This window comes from Ambystoma mexicanum, chromosome 1p (genome assembly GCF_040938575.1).
Source record: "Ambystoma mexicanum isolate Mex_15411 chromosome 1p, UKY_AmexF1_1, whole genome shotgun sequence".
NCBI classification, from domain to species: domain Eukaryota; kingdom Metazoa; phylum Chordata; class Amphibia; order Caudata; family Ambystomatidae; genus Ambystoma; species Ambystoma mexicanum.
The window spans coordinates 298636119-298664063 of NC_090921.1; the positions used below are offsets into that span (position 1 = coordinate 298636119).

General features: G+C 44.8%; 1 protein-coding gene across 1 annotated transcript in view; it reads left to right on the forward strand.

Annotated features, from left to right (window-relative positions):
• CNN2 (calponin 2) overlaps positions 1-18473 on the forward strand; it is a 92656-nt gene extending 74183 nt beyond the window's left edge. Inside the window, exon 7 of the mRNA XM_069647401.1 lies at positions 15408-18473. Coding sequence (XP_069503502.1) covers positions 15408-15677 — 270 coding nt within the window. The 3' untranslated portion in view covers positions 15678-18473. The remainder of the gene's footprint in view (positions 1-15407) is intronic.
• The last annotated feature ends 9472 nt before the right edge of the window (positions 18474-27945 follow it).

Sequence of the window (27945 nt, forward strand, 5' to 3'; positions counted from 1 at the left end):
GCTGGCGAGGGATGGTGAAGCAGACAGAGGTTCTGGGGGGATTGAGTAAGCGTGTTAAGGACAACTGCGGAAGGGGGCGAGGGGGCCGCAGGTGGGGGTTGTGAAGGGTATCCAGTGATTTTAATGAATACAAAATACTGAATGAATTTTTAACGAATAAAACATACCGAAAAATACCGAATTGTTTATTAAAAATATATGTGGGGGTGGCCTAAGGGGCTAAATCTGGTGGGGAGGGAGTTGGGGTAGGATTTTAAACAAGAGGAAACCAGAACCAGGGACTTGACCCCCAACCCCCAAAATAAATCGGTATTTTTTTCGTTATTTATGTTTCGGTAAAAATGCCTTTATTTTTGTATTTGTTAAAATCACATAGATCTGTTGTGAAGTTGAGCGAGTGAAGGGCAGGGGAGTTGTGCAGAAAGTCCCAGCTCCTCAAACTCTCCTCATTCACCGGCTTCTCCCTTGAGTGTCCCTGCAAGCCTTTCAGCTAGAGCTTCTTGGGGTCTCTAGTTTTAGGATATTGCTTTTGAACCTTCGAGTATTAGGGTATCCCCTAACCTATTACAGAAAGCAAGTTAAGACTTTTTATTTTCGAGCATCATTCATAGAATGTTTCTACTCTACGCTGGCCCTTTTTCTTTCTTCATTTTTATTATCGTTGGTCCTTCAGCGCTGGGGGAGTAGTGTCTACGAAACAAATTGAAATTAAAGATAGGCACATTAAAAAAAATAAATGTATCTTTGTTTGAAACGGCCATCTAGTGGTTGCACCCTGAACAACTGCAAAAGTTGAAAAGATAATGTTCTTGCATGTTGGCTCAGCGGCATCTGTGTCATCTGGCCCCTGTGACTCCTACACAGAACCCAGAAGATCCACGGATTCGATGATATTTTCACTTGTCTGTGCCCGCCATTGTGTGTGCTCCAGTAATGAGCCGTGAGGAAAACCCTTGGGAGACAGTTGGGCTGAGCAGCAAGTGAACAATGCTGTTCTGTCTTCAGGCTGACAAGCCGTTCGTTCAACCCATGGGCTCTCTATCTGCACAGAAAGCTGTTCCGCATAGCTCAGAAAGCAATACTCGGCCCCTAGTACTGCATCACTGGCGTTTCCTCAGATGAAGAGAACGCCAAAGCCAAATCCTTTGGCGATCAGGGCGACGAGCGTGGGAATTCTTCTGACGAAAGATAATCATGCTGCACGGTTCCCAAAAAGAAGACAGGGATCATGGATTTACTGTCTCAAATAAGACACGCGTCTTGCCCCCGATTTAGCTCATCATTCCCATATATCCCATGATAGCACTGTGATACAAAAGTCCCCTGAAATGGCGAGGTTGGCGACGGATCAAGGATTTGAACCTCAAACTGCAATGGTTGGTGCAAAGCGGAATCGAGACACGAGATCACTGTCAAAGGAACCCCCGGCTTCTGCCTGCCAGGTCTCTATGTGAGTGCTTCAACATATAAGTGTGCTTCAATGGAGGGGCATTTAAATGCCAAAGGAAATTTAAAGGACAACAAAAGAAGAAAAAAGAACTGGTACAGTAGGAGTCATTGGGTCCTATAGTGCTGATACTATTCCCTACAACCAGGTGCGATGGAGGGCATATGACTTTTGGAGGTTTCTAATGAACACATGATACCCATGGTTTTGAGTATGTTATTCCTAAGAACACCTGGGGGTATTTAAAACAAGACTCCCCAATGAGGTGGATCCTATACCATTGTGCCATTCACCACTGCCTTCGTTGATTGATAGCATGCATATGGCTCCCATGACCAATCTCATACTTGATGTAACATATGTACCAAGGCGGACCCTAAGATCCCAAACACTGGGCTTCCTAGATACCACTAGATATAAGAAAACAAATGGCCTTGGATCGAGCTTCCACCTACTAGCAGCCACCATGTGGAACGAGCTCCCACCATGTATTAGGCTGAAGACCTCTTACAGCATTTTCCGTAAAAGAATCAAGACCTACTTGTTTAGATAACGACCCCTGACTACTGTTAAAGACCTGACCTTCTATGACTGACATTGTTTTTTGTTTTGTTATATGTTTTCTCGTAGCTTGTATGTTTGTGTTCTTGTTTTGCGCCCAGATGCCTGCGGGCTTCGATGCGGTAGAAGCAAATAAATACCAAATGGAAACCTTGGAGCCAGCAAATGTGGGATCACCTGTCCAAACAATGCAGGATCCTTTTACAGAACCCGTGAAGGAGGCACTTAGACTTAGATTCAGGAGGGTTTGAGGGTGGTCTTGGGCTACAGTGAGACACCCACAGATCACTCCAATACTTCGAGTTAGAAGATGTACACAAATATGCAATTATTTATTTGGCCTCTAGAATACACTCTAAGCAATAAACTTTCAGTTAACAACACTGTAATTAACTGTGTGTGATAAAGAGTAATTTAGAACCAATATAGACATGCAAGGTAAACCTAAAACAAGGTCCCAAGTTCATAGCAAGCCCAGCTCTGCTAAGAATTGGGCCCTAGTGCCCAAAAGTCACCAAGATCCACAATATGTACTTTGAAGGCAGGTTTACTATTGGATTTGCAAACCAGACTTGCCAAAGTTATGAGCAAATGTCCAAAAAGAAGAATAAAAAGGTATGCAAAGCTTTTAAAACTTTCTCTCCCATCCCTCTAGAGGAATCCCAAGCGGGATCCTTGACCAACCCAACACAGATCTTAGTCAGGCAAGGGAGAGATAGGGTTAGGACTTTACGCCCATACAACCCTGAGTCAGCAGGTGGGTAGAAGTAGCGGTTCTATGTTAATTCTTATTTGAGGGGTTCTCCCCATTCTCTATTATTTATTCCCTATAAACCACTCCATCCTACCCCTCATATCGCCCCCATACTTTCAATGTTTTCTTTTTAGCAAAACCTTTTCATCAAAAAGTGCTGCGGAAAAAAAGGGTGACATATGGACGTCGTACCGAAATAGCTATGCTGCCAGAAAGTGGAAGCAGCATATGGGGAAGGAAGATGTACACAACAGCCTTGTTGGCAATGAGAAGCTCGTTCTCTACCGTTCTCAGTCACGTAGGGCCAGGAGCAGTGGTGTGTGGTGTCACCCTTAAATTATATTGACCTGTAAGACTATCATGTGTTTCACTCTTAGAAGGGAGCAGGGTAGTTAATAACTCAAAAAAGGAAAGGTCCTGCCAAATATGTGTGCATTATATATGAGTGCATTACTCTTAAGGTAGTCACCTGGCACTAATGTTGAAAGGTCCAGGTCAGGGGCAGGGTAGCCATAAGTACCCTCCAATCACAACACTGCACTCAGAGGAGGACTCCAGAAGGTTCCCGGAAACCGGGTAACTGTGGTCAGTTACGCAAAATGCTCAGTAACAGCTCATCCCGAAAGAGGTCAACAGAAATATACACTGACGCCAGAGTACCCAACCTTTGTAATGTTGCAACCGTGCATGGATTCGGCCATTTCCACCATAGCAAAAAGAAAGTGTAAGAATCTGGTGACTGCATCGAGCTGCTCCAGAGAAGGGGAGCAAGATGATTAATAAGGGGGTCAGAACGGAACATACACACCGGAGCAACTGACCGAAGAGCACACTGGACCAGATGTGACGTGGGACACTGGTGATCATTCACTACCTGCCTATGGATAAAGCAAGGGAAGCCAGCAAGTTGATGCAAGAAGGCCAAACTCTCCTCCACATCTGTACAAGTCAAGGTGCACAAAGCCAGCAGGCAGAATTAAACAGGCCATTAATAGTCAGGCTTTCCTGGCTTAGAACAGAAGGATTTAGTTCCAAGGACATGTCATCAGCATACTAAACAAGTAGATGAAGCCATTTGGAAAAATAATGGACGTTGCCAAAGCTAGAAGAAGCCTTTTTACAAAATAGGGCAGTCATACAGTAGCAACAACAAACTCTAGAAGCTTCTCTTTGTTCCTCTGTACAACATCTAAGAGGAAAGGGTAGACCTATGCGTGGTGCAACACCTTGCAAACATCAAAAAGCTAGGCCAAGCCCGCAACTACAGCACTCCTGTAAAGGGGAGGATTTAAGACGTCCCAGAACAAGAAGAAGGGATTGCATCAGAGAGATAAGTGCAGCATGCAGTCACAAACTGTTACTGTATATTCATTCTCACCAACGCACACGAGAGATATCACTAACAAGGAAGCACCTGAATAATCGCAGTACGTTTGCTAACCGAAGAAAGAAGTCAAGCCGGAACCTGAACAAGGGGTACCCCAGGAAGCCTCGCAAGTCCAGAGGCAGCAAGGAAAATATTTCACGCAATGTCAAGTGTTCAAAAAGGATTGCTTGTTGTGCGCCATGTCTTTTGATATTAGACCGCTAGACAATTGTGTCAGAACATAGTGACTCAATCTAACCTTTCAGGTCATGCACTAAAGTAGCCGGAATGTGGAACAACAGCAAAACAAATGGCAAGTGAATCAGCTGGTCATGGAGAGCATGTTTAAGGAATGGAGTTCCAACAAATTGTCCTGTTTGAAATGAAGCAGAACCACAAACGGCAGAACTTTGAATCTGGGTACCTGCAAAAAGCAACTTTTGATTAGTTGGCACAAGACATTTGCATTTTCCTTCCCAATGATACTGTAGATTCCACAGATGGTTCCAGGGGTCACAATGCCGAACACAGCCCCAGATCCCCCTGAACCCACAAGGGGGAAGCAGACGCGGATCGCTAGGGGGCAGTCATGGTAGCGACTAATGAGCAGGTGAGAACACTTGCCTTTTTTTCGGCGTGTACAGACTGTTAAGACTGAAGGCGGCAGGAGTACAACCGAAGCGACTTCCATTAACCGGCTCATATCACCAAGACCCTACAGCCCTAAGGCAAATCTACTCCACTATACAAGCGTGGATGGCCACACACAGCCTATGCCTTAACAGGGGCAAGACTGAGATTCTTATTCTTGGTCAAAAGGCCACTCTAGCTAAGCTAGACTGTCTTTACTCCGCAACATCGACAACTGCATCATCCCAGTCCTATCCTCTGTTAAGACTTTAGGGGTCCACATTGATGCAACATTGTCTATGAACAAGCAAGTCAGTGCTATTGTCTCTGCCTCCGCCCTAAGTACTAAACTCATTAACGCCATAAAACCCTTCCTATCTAAGGAAAACTGTCTCTCAATAGCTAGAGCCACCAAAGGGGCCAAGCTTGACTACTGCAATGCGCTCCTAGCCGGCACCTCTATAAAAAACTTAAACAGACTCCAAATCACCCAACATAACTCACTAAGAGCAGCCTTAAGCATTCCAAAAAGAGACCACATCTCACAAGCAAGAAAGTCTGTTCACTGGCTCCCAGTCAAAGACCGTATCACATTCAAAATTCTCACGACTACAAATAAATGCATTAACCTCACAGCACCGCTCTATCTTTCAGACACACTATCCAGACCCATCTCTAGCAGGCCTACTAGAACATGCTACACTAACCAACTCACTGTACCGTACATTTACAGGGCTAAAGCAGGAGGGATAGGCTTCCCATATTTAGACCTGAAGCTCTGGAATGCGCTCCCCACTGCCCTCAGCAGAAACTTCTCTCCATGACTTTTGAAAAAACCTTAAAACTGCACTCTTTAACTAACCGTTCGCTACTTTCCCACTCCTCCCCTCCTCCACCCTATCTCCATGCTTTTACAAAATGGTCTATGCAAATTGTACAATAAGTATGCCTGTATGTTTCTTATATGTAACTAAGTGATGATCACTCTCTGTAACAAGCGCCACAATGCCCCAGGGCTGCTGCGCGTTCTACATATAAGAATAAATAAATAACAGACAGGCAACAATGAAGGCCTGGGTAGGAGCTGACACCAACAGGAAACTGTAAGGAATCCAGGGCAGAAGAGGGCAAGGACCAGAACAAAAGAGGGAGGATGAAGAAGAAGGAAAAGGAGGAAACCAGGTAGGAACAGGATAACCAGAAGAAAGGCGGTTCCAGGCAAACAGAAAAGGACTAAAGGGGCAGGCAGTGAACAGGCTGTGCGCATTAAGATGCTCACAGCTGAGGGCGAGAGGCCTTTAAATACTCCTTCTCCTTTGACAACGAAGCCGGCAACATGGCGTAGTCATTGACATGGCGATCCTTGAAGCTGGTAAACACTGGGTATGGGCGGAACATGGGAGCCGGGCCGCCGTGCATGCATGGTGAAATCATGACGGCTCAATGAAAGGGTCTGTGTCCATTGACGATCGATCCCACTGGTCCTCGCTGGATGGAGGCCCCAGCGAGGATAAAGACGCCAGGGCGGGCACCACAGGTGGATAGCCCTGGGGCAACGTGTTGGTATTGGAAGCAAGACAACGCATAGCAACACAGGTTTGAATCCCGGTCTCGTGCTTAGAAACTGGTCTCCGGTATTAAGCGCGCTATGAAAGAACAATTATACATAAGGTTTGTTGAGGGTATGTGTGCATGCATGACTATGGATGACAGCGGACTGAGAGTGGATGTGCGCATTTTAGTTTGACTGCGGGTACGTGTGGCTCTGACTAGAGATGTGTGGGAATGCGTGACATCTTGCAACAGCTGGGTCAGCACTTTGGATGAGTATACCAGTGGTCATCAGAGAGTTAGACAACCACCTGCACTTCCCCATTCGAGAAATCCTATGACTTCAGTGATGACACCTTTACTGCCCCGATTTATCCTCTACCTGGCATGTCCACGGATCACAGAAGAAAAGAACAGTGCAAGTATTCCCCAGTACCGTTAAGCGATTGACCCTTCCTTATACCCCAATCGCTTCTGCGGTAGAGACAGCACTCAAATGTATCCAGTGCTTCCCCTTAGCCGCCCCTTTTGCACTTTACTGATCTGAATAGCACTTCAACCTGTGAAAGATCAGGTTCCATCTTCGCTTTATCTTTGCGTCGGAGGGGTGCTAGGAAATGTCCCTGTATGTGATAGCCACCTTGCAAAAAAAATACTCTAACTTCATACCGCACTGTAACCAAACTCCTGCCTCCACTGATTCATAATTGTACAAAGCAAACATTATTTTTCCAAGCCCAAGCAGAGGAAGGGGGTGTGCATACAGAATATATGCAAAATATTTAAGAAGATGTAACTCTCTTGAAATTGATACTTTTTTCCCATATCAATGAGATATAACTTTGTATTTGCATTTGTTTATTATTTATATCGCACACCAAACCCTGAGGTAGCTGGGTGCGTGAGAACTTAGGGTTACATACATGTGAAGGCAGAAGGATACAATCAGAGGTGAAGACAATAAATAGGGTTACATACATGAGTAGGCAGGACACTAAGTAGATGGGACCCTGGTTACATGGGGGTCGGCGGAAGCCATGGGTAGCAGAGAGCTGTTACATGCAATGCATTGATAATATACATATTCAATGAGTAGCTGTTCTATAACTGTTCTGCTCCAGCCAAGAGCCGGAGGTAAATCAGGCCCCCACCGGTAAAAAACAGCCGGTATGACTGGCAATCGGGAAAGGACCGTCGTTGCCAGCACCTGAAATATCCCGGTAATACCTGGATATCAGGCGTCGATAATGGTTGGTTCCGTTTGCTGGTATCCTGGTGGATTGACCACAAGAATACCGGCAAACTCGGAATGACCCCCTTGTCCTCCCAATGTGGTCCCGATCCCTTTGCCTAGAACATTTTCTAAGGGTCGAAAATTTGCAAACCCTGCTTGATTTCTAGTCACAACCTTTTCCATCTTAGATAGGCCCCATACTTTGTTTGGCTGTAAACCCAGTTTTTCGAATTTTTATTGAGTTCTTTTTTACAAGTACTGCTATTAAACTGTATGTTATTTTTGGGATGTGGACAGTTGCAGGGTAACTCAACAGATAATGGACCCATGTCACATGTAGTCTTTTGGAAATAGATGGGAATTCAGTCTTTCTATACTGAAGTTGCAACCCATGACCAGAATGCATGGTCCTTGCGACAATAACAGAAAATGTGCTTTAGAAATGATGCTTCCGCTCGCCTTTTACACATTCGATCCACATGTTCAATGGAGAGCACGGCTTCAGTGTTTGGGAGATGCTGGTAGGCCATATTTCTGGCCACCATTCTTCTCTTGATATGTTATGTGACATTTGTATAGTGCCTAACTGCCAGTGTAATGGCCACAACGAGCAGTGTGTTGTCTGGGTGTTCGGGAGACATTACGTAAGACTATGGACTACATTGTACAACCGCATCGCCGCTCTCTGCCCCAGATTTCAGTGCTATGCGGATGATACCCAGCTCATTTTCAGGCTACCCTCGGCCTCGTCCTCTCCTCCCTCATTTCTGACTGTCTGTCTGCTATCCAGGAGTGGTGTGCTGCCAATGACCTCTGCCTTAATGCCAGTAAGACCGAGATTCTACTCATCGGCACACCCTCTCCCTCCTTCCCTTCAGCTCTCTGGCTGGCCTCTCTTGGCCCTCTCCCTGCTCCCACCTGCAAGGCTAAAAACCTCGGGGTCATCTTCGACTCCACACTCTCCTTCTCTCCTCACATCTCCGACGTCTCAAGTCACACTACCAGCTGCACCTCCTCAGAGGTATTCTTCCTCTCCTCTCCTTCCCCCAGAAGCTCACCGTCTCCAGAGCCCTGGTTCTCTCTAAGCTGGACTATTGCAACAGCATCTATCTAAATCTGTGTGCCTCTACTCTCCGCTCTCTGCAACTTATCCAAAACAGGACTGCGAGACTTGTCCTTGGCCTCAAGCCCAGGGATCGTATCTCTCCAGGACTGAAATCTCTGCACTGGCTCCTAGTGGCTGCAAGGATTAAGTTCAAAACCCTCTACATTATCCACAAGGCCTTCTGGGGACTGGGGCCGCATTACCTTCAACTCTCTTCCTAAACACCTTCCGTCTAGGGCTCTTCGCTCATCTGCCTCCAACTCCCTCAGGGTTAGCCGCTTCTCCAAGCAACGAGTTGGAGGTCGATCTCTCTCTTTGTCAGGGGCCTCCCTCTGGAACAGCCTTCCTGCCTCCCTGAAACTTGAGGAGAACTATCTCTGGTTCCGGAAACACCTCAAAACCTTCCTCTTTGCTTCTGCTTTCTCTGCCTCTCTCCCCTGCTGAAATACCCTGCCGAATCACTGGTTACCTGGCTCCCCTTTCTGATCTTGGGGCCAGGTCCTGCATTTCGCATACCTACCCTGCCTCCCTGGCAACCCCCTGCACTTAAGGACTGGTTCTGTATCCCTACAGTCCCCCTACCAGCACTTATGTCTGCTCTTACCTTGCACTTGCCACCATCAGGCAGTTTTATTTATCGTATTTATTCTTCTTTCCCATGTACTGCACTTTCCCTTTTCCCTTCCCCCTGGCACTCTTCCCTTTCTCCCTACCCTCGCACTTGCGCGATCTGAATGACACCTGGCCTAGTAGGATCGTTGTCTGTCTTCCACTCTTTTCCCCTCCCTTGCCTCGTCGCGCCTTGAAAAACTTGTGTATAGGCGCATTATAAATGCCATATATCATATCATATCATACCCTAAAAAGGTAGATCAAGCAAAGTCACTTTGGAACAGAACACAAAGATTGGGGTATAACCAAAATAGGGTGCACTATGACCTGTCCTGTTAGTGTGTTATCTGCAGCAGTATCAGCATAAGGAAGAGCCCCAAACTTCCTTGAAAAGTTACATTAGATCATAGGATCCTGATAATTGCGCTATAATCGCCGACGTTCTTCCACTCAAGGTCCAATATAGAATTACAAAACTCTCAATGTATTATACATATGTATGTTTAATTCTGATATCGAAACAGCCAACGCGTGTTTCGACCCCCTGGTCGTCTTCAAGGCAATTTTATCTGTTATCTGAGTATCCCTGCTGTGTGCGTGTGTATTCATCTTCGAGTATTTAATCTCAAATTAGGCTTTGTTGACCCTGTAGCTAATGCTGGAAATCATGATTTTAAACTTCTTGGAATATTTGAGCTCAGTTTAGACTTGTTGGCCCCGTAGCTATTGTTAGAGATCATCAATTTCAAATAAAGTCGATATCAGGCTGTCCCATTCTCTTAGTGTTCTGCTGGCTGGTTGCTGGTCCCAGTCTGTTAGACCGGCGCGTATTTCCAAATCATTTATCTCTTCCTGGTTCTGATACCATGAGTCAGATTTTTGAAGGGATCAATACCTCTATGCAAAAGTTGGGCCTAATTTGAGTTTAAATACTCCAAGAAGAATGTGTGCCAAAATGTCTGCCCTGTAGGGGCCGAAATCACCACTTCTATGGTAGGGATAAGTGGGCGACCCTGAAGGCACTTCTGAGTAAGGGTAGCCCTCAGTATGTAGGAGGTTCTCTGCTGAGAATATGGCCTAGCGACTGCTGCCCAAGCAGTCATTTGGTCCTGCCAGAACACCTATGGGGATCCCTGGGACATTGTGCAGAACCTTTAATGCAGTTGCAGTGCTCCGGTGGGAGTAATCAGAATATACACACCACCCCATTTCCCTGGGCTGCAGTTGCATAATTGTGTTAACAGGTGGCAGATAGCAGAGAACGTTTGGAAAATGCCTCAATGTTCTGGATTGCCTGCTCTTTGTACAGCACTGAATTGCACCAACACAATTCCAGGAGGGTGAGAAAGGAAGCACAAAGGAAAAGTCCAGGGAGGTGGCGGGGACCAGAAATATGTGTGACAAGTTCACTTCGCCACCATCGGAAAATGGCTGATCCCCAGGAGTGGTCTGGTGTATTGAATGCTCTGCGTGTGGTAGGATCTCTAAGTGTGCCCGGATAAATGGGCGGGAAGCAGGACATCCCTCAATATAGATTTAGGAGATACACAGATTGCCCAGATCCCTCTCTGATTTTGTTGTACTGCTTGATTGCGTCCCCATATTTTATTTATTTAATTACTGCTATATGGGAGTGTATGCCGTTTATTATATATTATATATGCAAGAAAACCTCCAAAACAAGAATCAAATGTAAAGTTGCTAATGCAGAGAGAAAGGGACTGCCAGAGACACAATGGCAAGTAGATCACTTCAGACCTTTCAGGGCCTCAAAGATCATTTTGAATCCAATAGCAGGAAATGGAGGTTTATTCTCAAGTGGTTACAGCCACAGAGAAGTTACATGTGGAGTCCAGACTAGTAACACGTCTGAAGGAGACCATCTGCCCCAATCACAGCAGACATCATTTAGCAGAGTAGTTCTAGGGGTACTGAGTTTACCGCTATAGTGTATGCGCACACTCTAAGAAACTAGAAGACCTACAACAAGAACGTATTATTTTGGCAGGTGGGTGAGGTTCGTGGGGTCATGATTTGGTATCTGCAAAGAGAAATAGCAATGACAGATCGTAACGTAGTGAAAGTGCTGTCATACCTGTTAGGCCTGACGTGTTGAGGAGTAGTATATACCCCAATCGGAGTAAGCTTTGCTTCATTATTTGGTGTACTCTTTGGGGTACCAGTGGGTACCAGTGATGCAGGCCTAGGTATGTCTGACCACAATAAGAGATAAATATAGCCTTGACCAAGTTACTGGGACTACCATTTGAACTGATCCTCCATGATGGAAAGTGATGTGTTGGTGGTGATCACTTCAGTCAATGAAAGAGAAGCATTATCTGGGAATAAACCACATACAATATTTCAGAACAACAAGGTTTTTCTAATATTACATGAAAGATCCATAATCATAAGCAGAGATGAGGATGCATTCCATACCTTCAATAAGAGCACCAAAAGAATATGCAGGGAGAGCAAGGCAATCTTGAGAGACCAAAAGGCTGTGGACCCGATTCATGGAAATGTGTGCAGGAATCCATCAAAGGGCCGCACGCACAGGAGGACACTGCGGGAGCCTGCGCGCAGAATAACAAATGCGCACCACACAATGGCATTTACTGCGCAAAGTAACCGCAATCAAAAGTCACGGCCGGAACGCCCCCGACACGCCCACGCACAAAGCATAAAGAATAAACAGCCAGAACAGCTACCATTGCGTGCTCCCCCGGGCGCGAATACACATACCCTTCAAACAGTCGGTGGGGTCCCCCGCAAGCAGGCCTGCGTCTTGGGGACACTGCGCAGGTTCCCCCGTAACTGCTGCCGGCACCCTGACAACATGCGTATGAAAATTGGTAACTCAGTCTTAACTCAGAAAATCTGCATGCAAACCCCTGTAAACCGTTCCTGCACCCCACTACACTGCTTACGTGCACCCCTAAGTTAGATCGGAACCACAGGGGCATACACGCACCCCTAAATCCGACATGCAAACCCATCTCCGCACTGCAAACATTATGCGCAAGTGGTATATCAACAGACAAGGTATTGGTTCAACCTATGCGCAAGTGTACTTATGTCTGCCTTCGGGTGGTGTAGTGATTGAGGGACTTGCATGGCCATTTCTCTGCCGAGAAGCTGCGTGGGTGGTTTTGTGAATACGTGTCTTTTGGCGCAAATGTGGTCGTGCAAAGGCCTGCCTGCGGCCCTTCCCTCGTAAAGCCCACTTTTTCGCATGTTCTTACCCATTTTCTGTGCTCCGGCCCTTTCCCAGCCCTCTACGCAAGCTACACCCACGCTCTTAGTGGTCTCGCGCAAAGCTCTCGACAGCTCACACAGTGGTTCTGGGCCTGCGTGAGCTCCACACAAGTCCCAAGAAAGGCCCGCGCAGTTGGTTCCATGAATCGACAAACACGGATTTGCGCGCGTTTTGGCGCACAAGGTCCCTATTCCCCACGCAAATAATTCTATGAATCGGGCCCTATGTGTCACACCTTGGCAGGCAGCGAGGGCTAACACCTTTACCAAGAAAGATTTGGCAAGAGGCATTGTAGAATGTAACAACATGGACCTGCCCTACACATTGTAGGGCAATAACCTGTCTATCGAAGAGGACAACACAAGAAATCGCAGGGCATCAACTTATTCACCTGACGATTCGAGTTCATACCCATATGATGTGCGATCAACGGCAATCACTGCTTCATCCTGGTCAACACTGCAGATTTTCTGGAACAATCTGAAAGTGACAGGATTGTTAATAACACTGTTAATCATTGGAACCTCAATCTAATGGTGGGCTTTAAAGACCATGGGTTGTCTTCTAACACGGTTTAAAATATGCATGTGCTCGGATTTAGATAATCTTAAACGCCCTCACTCACAAACCTGGTCACACTCTAGACTTGGTCTTGGTCTTCATAGAGGAGGAACAAAACAGTGTTCTTTAAAATCCCATAAAATTAGGGTAACCGTGGTATTGCACATCCAGAGTGCCCTTGACCAGGGAGACAGCTTTCTTTTAGATATGATATTCTTGCAGGATATCAAAGGAGCAGCCACTTGGGGTTCATAAAATACATTTAGAAGACACTGGTCTAGATTCAGATTAAAGAAAGGATGCACAGGACACAAGCAGTGCCTGTGAATCCATTGACAAATACATACATTTCTAACCCACCTCCCATGGACGTCATTTCACTAAAATGCCAGGAAGTGATGTCATTTGATCCAACCCAGAAGTGACATCACAGGAAGCGATGGAACACGTCCCTTCACCCCTTGACAAAACAGGAAGGGGCATCACATAGCATTGGTACGAAGTACACTATGAAAAATATGGTTACGATATCACTATAATGCGATATACATTTCATAAAAGAATGGATCACCATATGTATTGTTAATAGTGTGTATAGGCCCATATTACCAAATTACTGTGAATGCAAGCAGACGTCCGAGTTCAAATGATAATGATATGTTATTATAAAGCACTTACGCTTAAGTGCTTTATATAGAACAAATATACATACGATATTACCCAACTGGTGTTGGTACTCATTTATCAACCTCAGAAGGATGAAAGGCTGAGTTGAGGTGTTTAAGAACAGACTAAATCAGTGGCTCACCTCCTGAAGTGTGCCTGAAATAAACATTCCATGAGTGTAGCAATTATTGTATAGAATTCCAGAAAGACAAATTATTTGTTATTGCTATTCTTTCTTATTTAGGGTCATTGCTCAAAGTGTTAAGCTTGTGCAAGTGCAACCCCCAAGCAGTGCCTGTGAATTCATTGACAAAAACATCAATTTCCAACCCTGCACCTCCCTGGAGATAGTGCGGTAGTGTGTGACATAGTGGGACTTTGGTTAACATCATAAGCGAGTCTAGTATTAGACGCCCCCCTGAGAAAACAGACTACTGTTTTTTTGTGTTTATTTAAAATGCACTTACCCAAATCCTGCCTCTAGTTGGCAGGGGTATATACATCATGTGAACTGATACCAGAAACCAGCTGTTCTGGGACAGAATATGCATACAAGTCACCTCTACCATTTACAGGAGCATGTCATGCTGATGATGGTCATGCATACCTGCTGATGTAGAGGGCTCTGGTAAGGATGATGTGGGATAGGTTATGTCGGATAGCTGAGATGAGAGGTCCCGTAAAGTGGGATGGGCACATATCGTCCATCCTGATCTCTTACCGGTCTGGTGAGGGGATGCGCAATCCCTGTTGGTCGCAGTTGGGCAGTGCATGCGGATACACCTCCTTCCTGTCTGAACGCCATGGTGTAGCTTGATGGTTTTAGTGCAGTGCGTAATCCTGGCCAGGGAGCAGGTCATGTACCCATAGCCCTCCCCATATCCCTGCCATGGTGTATGTATGTAGTTCTGGTGAAGAGAGTAGTCCTGCAGAGGTAGGGGACAGGTACCATTGGGCTCTCCCATTGCCTTGCGGTAGGAATGTCATGGTTTACGTCTGTGGTGTCCATGAAGTGAGTAGTCCTGGTGGGAGGGTGTAGTCAGGTAGCTGTAGGAATGTAACTGTGTATGTTTGTGAGGTTGGTGAAATTAGTAATCCTGTAGGAGGTGTAGTACCCATTGACCTCCTAACTCCTACCGGTCCGTGTTTGAGTAGATGTATCTGTGTCTTTCTTGTTCATTGGTGCACAAGTATTGTTACAGGTACATAACATTTTACTTATGCAGTTTGTTGTTTGTTATAGATGCAAACATGAACTGTTCCACCTCTGCACAAAGTCAGAAATGGCACATAAATTGAGCTGATCTCAATTGATGTGAACGACATGTGGAGAGGACATTGACTCACAGGGCATTCTATGTTTCCAACCAATGCAACATGATTTCCATTTGTAGACATGCCTCCACTTCAAGCCTGTCTGGAGTTGTTTTTTACAAATGTGGGGACTTATTTATAGAGATAAAAAGTAAATAGCAGAACTATGCAAATCAGGTGACTCTGTAAAAGACATCAAGCTGAAATTTGTTACAGATAACTAACATTTTCTTTTCCTTCGCTGTACACTAACAGTATCTGCTAAAGTCTCAACCACATCCTACAAGTCCTCCTAACAGCCTTCAGTTCAGCTCGATGTTCACCCACATTATCTTGTTTTTTTGTAGGTTGGCATGACTGCCCCTGGGACCAGAAGGCATATCTACGACACCAAAACAGGCACAGAGAAGTGTGACAACTCATCCATGTCCTTGCAGATGGGGTACAACCAGGGTGCCAACCAGAGTGGGCAGATATTTGGCCTTGGGAGGCAGATCTACGACCCTAAGTACTGCCCTCAGGGCAACCCTAATGACTTGCCAGAGTCCGACGCCGAGCAGTTTGCAGGGCAACAGCAATACCAGTATTACCAGGAAGGAGAAGCCGGAAGCTTCTGATCATGGTCCATGGCTGACTCGCCAAGTTGGCTTAGTGTGGGCTACCGCAGTGGGCACACCCGGCCATTTAGACAATCCTTAAAAAGAAATGTGTTGGGCAGTTTCAATAATCCATAAACTGAGATAGGGGAAGGCTCCTGGTGTGTGATGAGGGTGTGGACTTGGGCAAGCTCAAAAGTTCACATAGATGTTTTATCACTGGGGCTGTGTTCGGATTTTGAGGAAGGCATTAATATAAGAAAAGCCAGAAAGTAAGGTGTGTCTTGACTTAACAAGTTGATGACTGAGTGTATGAAATCATAGAGTGTACGCACCTGTCGGAACATTAACGCCGAACTTCAGACTCAAAATTCAAAGACATGAGCAACAGACATATACTTCCCTTTGTAGACCACAGCCACATCCACAAAACGAAGGCCTACCGTACAAATGATTCCCATCCTCACCAGACAATGGTCTTTCTTCTAAAAGAGGGGTCTGCATTCTTTTGTTCTCGAGCTGTTTTGGAATAGTCAGCATAGCCAATGATGAGTGATCATGGGAGTCATAGCCCAAAACATCTGGAGAGCTGTAAGTTGCAGGCCGCTGGTAAATGTACTCGTATCTTCACTATGCAATGCTCATAAAAAAACCACACCCTAAACCACTCTTGTCCCATTAGAATGCCCCTCTTACTAGACCACACCCTCTTCCCACTAGAACACATCAGACCTCATTAGAACATAAGGTACCTTCAACAGACCTTGTCTTTCTATAATAAACTACACCCGGACTTGGTAGGCATCAACCCTTCCATGAGTAGATCGCACTCCTCACAAACTGGATTATCCCTCCCTCATTAGGCTACGCCCGTCCTTCACTGGTTTGCTCTCCCCCCGCCCCTTCCTTTCTGGTGTCACCCACATATGCTACCTCCCTCTCTGTGGGTGAGAGTTCTTGTCACGATCGATACTTGTGGGAGGTATGTCATAGGCCAATGAGGATACGAGGTTGGGTCCTCCTTCACTTGCAGCAGTCATTTTTTGGGCAGGGGGCATGACATACCCAAGCCCCCGCTCCATGCCACAAACCTGGCCCTCACCCCTTCTTGCCCACAACGAGCCTTCCTACTTCTCATCTCACCTTCCTTTGACCAACACAAACCCAAGCATACCCCAAGTGCTTTTTTACCTTTTGAGATAACATTTGAAGTCTGGATTTTCATGTTTTATTTGCTCCTTAAATTGGTGCAACCGATAGTGTTCATTTTCAGGGGCCAATGGATTTTATATTTCTGGATTTTCTGTGTGTGTTGCAGTTTGATTAGTCAGAAAATCTATATGTTGCAGTCAAGTAGGGGCTACTAAGTAGCTACTAAAGGTTAGTTAAGAGATTCTAATTTAGTGCTTAACGTTGACAAATAGCCTTCCCGGCCCCAATTCTCTGTGCTACCCGGCTGCGCCAATTAGAAAGCTGTGTCTGGTAAGGTTAACTTTCTGATTGGCTCCCTATCCAAGGGTAGGAGAACAAGACAGGTTATTTCACAGTACTTCCTGATACGTGGTTGGTTGTAGACCTACCAGCCTTTCAGAAAACAAAAAACCCTGATTAGGAATTATTTTGATTTCCCAGCATGCCATGGAGATAATGCTTTTTAGTCTGGTGGGTACTGTCTGTTGTTGATCTGTGGACATCCCCCCCCCATCTTAGTGTACGCTTTATACTATTAAAATCCCATTCTATAGCATTGTCAGTCACCCCAAGTCCTTGACTCCTGGCAATACTGGAAAGAGATTAACTGGACAGAGAGGTAAGCAGCGCCATGTTGGACACTCCTTTCTCCCCTTAGCAGTGAGTGGACTAACGTGTCATCCTCGCCCTGCTTTCCCTCAAGCAGACCCATCCTTTCGTACATATTTATTTGCCCCTGCATGAAAAATGGTAAATAATAATAATGAGAAAGGCTTGTTAGAAACAATATCCAGTAATGGCACATTGTTCAATCAATGCTTTAGGTTCCCTGCTGCTCTGGTCCTTTGGGAATCAAGAAGTCCAGACTTGTGGCTTGTTCTGCCCCCAAGATGCCCCTAATCAGGGGGCGATGTGGGACTACATGTTCCAGCATACATTTGGGTGCATGAATGAGCAGAACTGGTTGCCCATTTTCCTGCAAACCTGAAAGTAAGCCAACATCTGAAAGGATATCCTGTGCTCAATAGGGCCGGTCCACACTCCATATCTGCTTCTCGCTGCATTGAAAATCACCCGGTGAGTTTGCATGCATGGGTGATGGCGACTGTGTGTTAGAACAGAGATCTTAAATTACCCCATGGCAGGTTGCGGAGGAAGTTCATGTTGTACTGTCTTCTCATTTAAATTCTCAAACTTGCAGTCTTGGATGTGTGAAAATTGAAACTACAAGTACCGGCATGCAAAGAAAACCTCGGACTGGATGACATAGCCATGAGGGCAACTTCGGATCTCTGCTAGTTGCTAATTAGGATTGTCTGGCCCGATCCTTATTTGAACCGTGTTGAGAAGCGCAGGGATCCATCCTGGGTCTTGCTTTGGGAAGCGGGGCACAGGGCTAGAAGAGCACCTCAGCAGATTCTGTCTAAAAATGTGAAAAACGTTGCAATGTGTAAAGAAATCTGCTCGAAGTCCATTTAGTGTGTGAAGAAGCTTGATGGCATTGTGAAGCTTGGCATAAGGGTCCTCTTCTGCATCTAGCTCATGTGAGAGAAGCCAATATCTATCTGAAATGTGCAATGCATTCTGAATGTTTGTTGTTTATTAAAGGCTTGTATTTAAACTGCTGTTAAGGTTTTTGTTATTGTTCTTTTTGCCCTCTAAATTCCTAAAAGTAATAATAATAATTTGGTGCTCATTTTGGAAAAGCCCCTATATTGCACTGGGAGGCCCGCTTATGCGTAGACTCAGGTTTTAGCAATCGTATGCATACAATGTTCATTTGCATGTTGAGATGGTAATAATGCACAGAAATCTTTAGTGGCCCCATATTTTATCTGCATGTTTGCACCCCAACATGCAAACAATCGTTAATGCAGCACTTGCAAAAAACATGCACATTTCATAGAATTCTAAAATATCCCCACCCATGTCCAAATCAGATGCCTGGAGGATATGTAGAGTTTGTGAAACATCGCGGATGGTAGTCGAGGAATCAGTAATTCCGACCACTGCCCCCAATCTGTAATACAAATCCAGCAAAATCGCATTGCATGTAAGTAACAGGCATAACTCTCTTTATGTACCATGTGAAACCCCCTATAGTCACTAAAATGATTCAAACTAGCAGTGGTTGTCAGACCATAGGGCTGTTCCTGATTAAGAGTGTTAGAAGTGCTACGGAGCAGCTAGCGGTGTGGCAAGTAGCACACAGCCAGATGCAACGTATACCAAAGTGCATGTGTCAAGAAAAACACTCCAATGCAGGCGCTCCATTCACAAAAAAAATTAAAGCTTACATATAATGCACCAAGTTTACTATCGTCATAAACTGGTAAGGATTACTTCAGTTTGCATAGGCACTTTGAACTCTCCAGGCTTTTCTTTGATGAACGGAAGCCACACACAGCTGAGCTCATCAAGGCAGAGGAAACTCTTGCCTACAGGTCGATTAATGTACCAGCACGAACCACTTAACAATAATGCTCATGGGAACCAGCCCTGTTACAAGACTTATCACACATTGATAATATTGCACATGTTCGCAAACAGCTTGATATCGTAAGGAATCTTGAAACAAAATATATATTACTCGTAGCTGACGCCATTCTAACATATCCTAAAGGTCAATATCGGTCGTTAATTTATAGAGTCACTTCTGTCCCCCTTCTAAAATATTGAAATTACCACTGATCGCTTCCAGGAAGGGGGCACAGGTCCCTGTGACTTATTAAAAGGTCATTGAAAAGGCTAAACTTATAGGAAACTGTCTTCTTTTGAATTTAAATTGCATATTTGTATCATATGGAATGAGAGGGGTGCGCAGTATGAGAACAGTATCTAAGTTAAACACATCGATTACACAGGCCTCTATGATGTGTCTTTGTAAACGTGTAATTGTCAACTTTGTTCCATTGCAGAGTCCGCGTGATGGCATAGGATTGCGTAGTAGCATAATTACAGCGCCTACTTTGTTTTAGTTTGTGAGAAGGCATTCATCCTACAGCGTTTTGCTAGAGAAAGAAATGGTGAGCCGGTAATTAGCTGTTCATAGACACTGGAATCGCCGTGCCCTGTGTGAAGTGAAGTATGGGTGGAAAGAAGTAACTTGAAATTATTCTGAATGTTTGCGAAAGTGGAGGGTGAAGGTGACCGTGTAGAACCATGCTCATCTTGTTTATTAAAATGATAGCTGTTGTTGAAGTGGAAGGGCACACAGAGGTGCACTTTGCCATTTGGACAGCATAGGACAACCTAACACTGATAAATGGCATGAGCTGAGTACGGAAAGATACCTAAGCATTTTATATATATAAATTTTAAGACGGTATGATTTGGACTCTTGACTTGAAAAAGCCCAAACAGGGGAAACTCGTGGTCACGTAGTTGGCAGTTCTTACTGTTCATTGTGGCAGTTTCTTTTTGCTAATTGTGGCAGTCTTTATTTTGATTTATGAATGCAATATGCACACAATATTATTTGATGTTCAGTTATTACAAGTCACTTACTAACAATTTTACTGGATAGTTCAAAGTGTATGCAAACTGAAGCACTGTCAGTCGCTAAAATTATGCTTTCTGTGTTTCTTTAGTGTATAGTTTGTATTGTACAGCAACTTTATATAGTGCTTTATCACTGATTTGGCTTCCTGGTGCTAACGGAATGAGATTCTGCGGGTAATGCGGGGCATTGAGTCAGTCTTTTAGATTCAGGCAGATCGTTTTTAAAGCCTTTCCAAATTTTCAAACGATCATCCAGCAGTCTAATGTATTCAAGGAGGGAGTTCCACAGCCTGGCGGCCTGCCCTGGGAAGGACCTCCCCTCCCACCATCACTTCATTAGCGAATGAGAGATCTAAGAGTCATCATTTGGCCAATAACATAAAGTCTAAACTTTTCTGAAATAAATGTAGGGCCCTGTCCCAATAGAGCACAACATACCAGGCATGTTACCTTGAGTGAGACATGTTTGCAAAATAGCGGAGCAGAGGCGAGCCCACAAAGAGGCTGCACATAATTTTCAGGTCAAAACAGATTTGGGTGGATGTTTTCAGTAACCCCCAATTACACTGAGTAAGAGTAGCCAGAAGGCAGAAATACTGGTTAAGAAGAAAAAGTCAACAAAGAGGTACCCTGGAGTGGAGGATCACAAGTGAACATGCAGGGCTGGACTCCTACAGCGCCAAGATGACAAGTTGCCTCCTATTGGAGAGAAAGGAACTAAGCCACTCCAGTGCTTTGTGTCTAATACACAGCCGGTGTAGATGGCACAACAGAATAGTGTGGTTGATTGTGTCGAATTTTGCTGAAAGATCTAATAATATCTGTGCCTCAACAACGTCAAGGGCCATTAGTCTGAGCATGGCATTGGCCATGGAAACCATCAATGCCTGTGGGTTAGTCTAACACCTGTCTGGAAACTATCACTGAGATCTATTTCCTGCACAACATTTTGCAGTTGCTGCAGTACCACTAATTCCAGAATATTTGCTGTAAAAGGCAACAGCAAGATTGGTTGAAAACGTGTCTGGTCTTCTGGACTGAATGATGGATTCGTAACAATGGCCTGACCATAGCTAATTTAAGTTCCTATCGGACCAGGCCTGTCTGGAGGGAAAGATTCATTATTGCCTCTAACTCTAGATTAAGGGAGCCCCCAATAAGGAAGGAGTCCTTTGGATACTTTGGCAATTCTGACATAACAGTCCTTTAGTGAACCTACACGTTTACTTTCTCTACCAGAATGCCTACCTCTGGACTTTTGTGGCATTTACATTGTTTAAGGGATGAACAAGGGAGCAACACTTAATTCCTCATTCCAGCACTTATATCCATATTCGGGTGTTTCAATTCCAATGTTACTGTGATCCCAGTGAACTGACCAACAAAGGAATCTGGATTCCTCACGCCTCTAAGCACTGTAAGAACATGTATTGGTACCCAATTTAGTACTCAGTTTATTGATTTAGATATAAACTTGGTCTCTGTAATTCAGAGGCAGGCAGGCCTCCATAGACAGTGCAAGATTGTTTCACAAGTCAATGCCAGTTAGTAATATGCACATCGTAAGAGCTGGTCTTTCCAAGACACTGGCTTTGCAGGACAGATCCCAATTTTCAAATAGACCGGTCTGTCTTTGCTTCAATGTGCCATATTCTGGGATTCTTTGAGTGATGCTAAACCCATTCTCATGACTTAGATCTACACTTAAAGAGCTTAGTTGAGTTTAAAATATGGATTTTACCTGTTCTGATTGATACTTGTGTCAGCCAAGATTGTCAGAAGAAGCAGATTTACTAAAACGGAATGATCCAAGATTCTGATTAGTCGCAACGATTTGGTCAACAATAGACCGAATGATTCAACGGAACATAAAAACGTAATCCATAACTTAAAATTCCCCAAACAAAATTAACCAGAGGATTACACAATACATTCATTGCATGCTGTCTGAGCAGCACTACCTGGTAAACTTGAGAGTTATGTTAAAGCCTGCCCTATTCTTTCCTACAAGTTGATCACATGTTGGCTATTGGGCTATGAGATAATTTCCTGTAATTTTGTATTTTCTTTTGACCTCATACCTAATATGAGTGATGTCACGTTTGCTTATTATAAGTGACATTGGGCTTGCTTCTTCCTATTCATTTCTAGGAATCTAAAGCCTGCGGCCAACCAACAGTGCATATAACCATCTAAAATATGGCAAATTAAAACAAGGATATGATATGATATTTTATTTATATCGCGCTCGTACACAGGTTTCAGTGCGCAAATATGATATACCCACATTAGTGCTGTCAGGATAAGCAAGCCAGCAGTCATGTGACAGTATTTCTGTCACTGTAAAACCTATCTAAAGGAATGGTTTATCTCTATCAAAAACCCAATGTCTACTAAAAAGCAATAATCTATCAATGTGCTAAAGCCATGTATAACAAATCCACGTAAACCACGTCAATCCATCTTCTGAATGCCTCTCTATCATGTCTCAATGCATTAATGGGAGCACTTACCCTGGACACAAAAACAAGGGGAAGTACATTTTTTAAATGTGTTGGACCCAAACGTGTTCTACTCTGTTCAGTGTAACCCAAATGCCAATGGACAGCCAAGAGCTCACTTGACAAAATTAGCATGGCCACTCTACCTTTCTGTTCGAGACCATGCAAAAGGTACAAATGTGAACACAGGGTATACATATCTAATTCAAGCTCCCAGAATATAGGAGCAAGAATCCCATTAAAATTGGGGAAAACATGGCAAAATACTAATAATGTGAATGGAGGTGCGGATTTACTTTACTATGGAAAATATAGCTGCAAATCATCTGGCCCCATCTGCTCCCTGTGAAAACACGCCTTTATGGGAGTACTGATGAAAAGTAAAAGAGGACACGCCTATCCAAAAAGAAAATACACCCTGCATAGTCTAGCCACAGCTCATAAAAATACCCATTTTTAACAGAAATAAAGAAGTTTTAATATAAAAAATAGATGGTTAAAACATACATAAACTGGTCCAAAGGACTATATCACCATCATTCTTACAACTAATATAATGAAAAAACAAGGAAGGAAGATATTTAGGAAGAGAGAGTTGAAGTTATTGAGGCCCCAGGCCCCAGAAGGCCTTGTGGACAATGCTGAGGGTTTTGAACTTTATCCTCGCAGCTACTGGGAGCCAGTGCAGAGATTTCAGTCCTGGAGAGATACGATCCCTGGGCTTGAGGCCAAGGACAAGTCTTACAGTCCTGTTCTGGATGAGTTGCAGATGGCAGAGAGTAGAAGCAGGCAGGTTTAAAAGAGGCTGTTGCAGTATTCCACCCTAGAAAGAACCAGAGTCTGGAGACAGTGAGCTTCTGGGGGAAGGAGAGGAAAGGAAGAATACCTCTGAGTATGTGCAGCTGGTAGTGAGACTTCTTAGAGGCGTCAGAGATGTGAGGAGAGGAGAGTGTGGAGTCGAAGATGACCCCGAAGTGTTTAGCCTCACATGTGGGAGCAGGAAGAGAGCCAAGAGTGGCTGGCCAGAGAGCGGCAGGAACAGGTTCTGAAAAGCATTAGGAAATCTTGAAAACAGAGACCTAGTGATAAATTCTAATAATCCAGTGCAAGGGGGTGAATTGTTATTATGAACTTAATTGTTAACATGTTGATACATAAGGTTGGGCTTTGGGACAAATATGTATTCAGTTTCATTTGAGTGTGCGTTCGACCTATTACTTACAGTGAGATTGTAATGTCTTCCTCTACCCCAGCCCCTTCACTTTTATATGTCCCCTTAATATAAAAGAAGCTCCTAAACAAATCCCTAAAATAAACATTGAAATAGTGATAATACCTGCTATAAAATGCATTGCACACAGGTAAAAAAAATATGACAACGTGGACATAATACTACACATGGAATATTTTCTAACACTACAATTAGAATACTTTCTAACATAAGGAGTTGTTTGAGAGCGCTGGTTGCATCTTTTACTGTCTGAAAGGCAACATTTATGCACACAAAGAAAGAGAAAGTTAGAGAAAAAGAGAGAGCGAGAGAAAGAGCAAGAAAGAGAGACAGAACGCAAGAAAGCGCATCCTGTGCAAATGTACATTTCTTAGCAGCTGTGCATGGGTTGGGTGGGCAGTCCAAATTTGAATGCTGGTAGTGAAAGGGGAAAGGAGGTAGATGCACGCTACCAGTCTTTTAAAGTGCTGGGACAACTTCCAAAAGTGCCTTCCGAACGTCGGATAGGTGAATCCAATAGCAGAGCGTCTTCACTTTAACCGCAAGAGGAGTAGAAAACACTACCTCAAACGGTCCATTGAACCTGGGGCTGTTCCACTTGCGGACAAAGGACCACACATAGACAAGTTCTCCTAGCAGCAGCAGTTGAGTGGGTGGGGAAGCAGTCATGGAGACAGTTGTGGCGTTTGGCACGTCCTCTGATTGGGGTGGTGTGAGCTGTCGGGAAATACATTTGAGTGTGCGTGTTCGGGTTGTTAGATAGTCTTTGAATTCATCACCTAGAACAGCTGCTGCCCTATGTGCATCTGATGCTCTGCTAATTGCAGAAATGGGTGTGTGTAGCGACCAGTTACCACCTCATGGGGTGATAAATGGTGGTCTTTGCTGGGCTGTGTACACAACAGTGTCAAGGGTAAGCAATGCACCCAGTTTTTCTTCAATTTGGTGCAAAGTTTAGACAGTGTACTTTTGAGGAGTCTGTTGATCCTCTCTACAACTCTGTTGGCCTGGGGGTGATAAAGCATATACATCCGATGTTTAATGCCAAGTAGCGCAGTAATCTCCTTAAACAACTCATTGAAAAAGCGTGTGCTATTATCTGACCTCAATACATCACACACGCTCCATCGGTGGAACACTTCACGGACTAGAACCTTTGCTGTGCATTTGGCATCCAAATGTGCACATGGATCTGCCACCACCCAACCTAAGAAGGGTGCAGATGACAGCGATCAAATACCGGGACCGTTGCACCTCTCGCCCATGTCCGCTTAGTCGATATGCAACTTGTGGAAACGACCCAGTGGGACGGGGCAGAGTGCCTCTCAGTGTTCGTAATGTCATGCCTGTGCTGAAACTTTGACATGTGGAGCTGTGGGCGGGGTGATGGAGCTGATCGAATGCTATTGCCAGCAGTTTGTGTGGCATCATTGCTTTTCCTGTACATTCCTGCCTCCACAATAAATCAGTTGGGGACAGTTTGGACCATCCTTTGACCCACAACTGTTTTTCCTCTTCCAGGCCCCCTCCTTGTAATTCAATAATTTCTGCTATGGGCAGTGAATTGTATGAGACAGGTGGCTGGTCAGTTGCGTGTGTCGTGACAACATATTCAGCCACAGTTGGTACTGGGAGATATGCTGCGAGTTTGGCTGCGGTATCTACGATGGCGTTTCCGAGTGACACTTCATCAGTGTTATTAGTTTGGGTGGCACATTTGACGACTGCCACTACAGAAGGCTGCGAGAGTGCGAAAATTAGCTTGTTTAATAACACGGCATGCTGCACTGGGGACCCACCCGCCCACCTGATGCCCCTCCTATTCCATTGCAAAAGACTGGCGTGCACTGTTGTAGTGATGTATGCCAGAATAAATGGTCACGTGGCACCGCTGTAATGTTTGCAGTGCTTTAATAAGTGCAATGAGTTCCACTGCCTACGCTGAATAATGCATTGGTAGTCTTTTTAGAATGAGTGTCTCGTATTCACCATCCACTAGGCACCCGTATGTCTGAGGACTGTGTCCTGGTCAATTGTCGCTGATCCCTCTCCCCCCCGAGTGGCCTGTCTTTTGCTTTGGGAATGTCATCATCCTCCCCCTCGTATGTTACACAGTCATGTCTGGCCAAATCCTCATCAGTGCACATTTCTGTTATGAATGTTGCAGTGTTCACTGTTTTACATCGTACAATAGGCATATTTGTACTGGAGAGAATGATCTTGTATGCAGAGGCCCTTTGGGCAGTTGGAGTAGATTTTGAAATGCAAAATGGCAAAAACAGCATGTTCCACCTAGAGTGTAATAGAGCAACCCATCACAATGGTGGAACTTTTCTCAATGGCAAATGCTGACGCCGCAAGTCCCTGTTCGCAAGTGAACTGTCCTTACATCACGGAGTCTAACGTGCCACTGCAATAGGCCAATGGCTTGTGGCCCATAGTGCTTTTTTGTGTCAACACGTCAGTCACATGCTGGTGTTAGAGTGTGAGAATAAGTAGAATTCCTGTGTATAATCTGGGGTTGCTAACACAGGGGTATTCAAAATCACCTTTTTGAGTTCATTACAATTCTGTAACATATCTTCAGTCCATGCTATTTTGTTGTTAGTCCTTTGTACCTCTTTGAGGCCCTGTAAAAGCGGCCCGGTGTATGCATGTATAGTCAAAGATCCCTGCCCTGCAATAATTGCATAGGAACCTTTGCATTTCTTTTAATGTTGTGGGCTGTGGGGTGGCGTGCACAGAGGCAGCACGGTCTGATATTATTCTTTTACCATGTGCAGATATCAACTGCCTTAGAAATAGAACCTATTGTAGACAGCATTGTAGTTTTGCCTTGTCAACCTTGTACCCATTGCGAGCCAGAAGCTGTAAGAGTGTAATCGAGTCATGTCTACATTGTTGTTCAGTGTCATTGCACACGACAGGTCGTCGACATACTGGATGATCGTACTGGACACTTAGATGTTTCCAAAGTCAGCGTGGAGTGTTCTGTTGAAAATTCTGGGGCTCTCACAGTACTCCTGGCGTAATCTTCTATGCTTGAACCCCTTCCCCCATGTGTAAAAGCGGTGAGGTATTGTGAGTCTCTGTGTAATGGTATAAAGAAAAATGCATTTTTGAGGTCCACCACTGTCAAATGTGTCATCTCTTTGGGAATGCTACACAAGATCCTGGCAGGGTTAGGAACCACAGGAAACTCTTGCTGCACCACATAATTTAGGGGGCGCAAATCCTGGATAATTCTCCAATTGATCCTGTTGCCTTTTTTACAGGGTATAAAGCCGTGTTGCATCGGGAGGAAGATGGTACAATTATCCATTGGTTAAGTAGGGCATTGATGGTATCCTTGATCCCCTCCTCCGCCTCCCTGGAGATGGGAGATTGTTTTACTCAGGGTAGTACTGCTCCTGATTTCAATGTTATGTGTACTGGAGTCACTCCCTGTAGGAGCCCTATCTCCTGGGGGTTAGTTGTCCACAGTCCCTCTGCCACCTGCTCTAGATCTGCCTCAATGAACTGGGGTGGGGACACATCAGGGGACACTGGACCTTCCGGTACTACACCATTATTTCACAGGGGATACATGATTCTCGGTCATCTGGCTTGTCCTTAAACAATTCTGCATCAGTCACCTCCTTCAAAGGTACTGTGGGGTCAATGCAAAGTACTGTGCGCCACTCGCACCCCCGCTAGTCAGTCCTTGTCACAACAATCCATTTTGCAGAAATCACCAACCCTTGCAAATCAAGACAAGTATTGTACCTGCCGCCAACTCAGGGGAAACTACAGGGTGAAAAATGAAATCTGTGGGCACTCGCCAACACCCTTTGCCAATCTGAGGCACCGCCTCCACAAACACAGT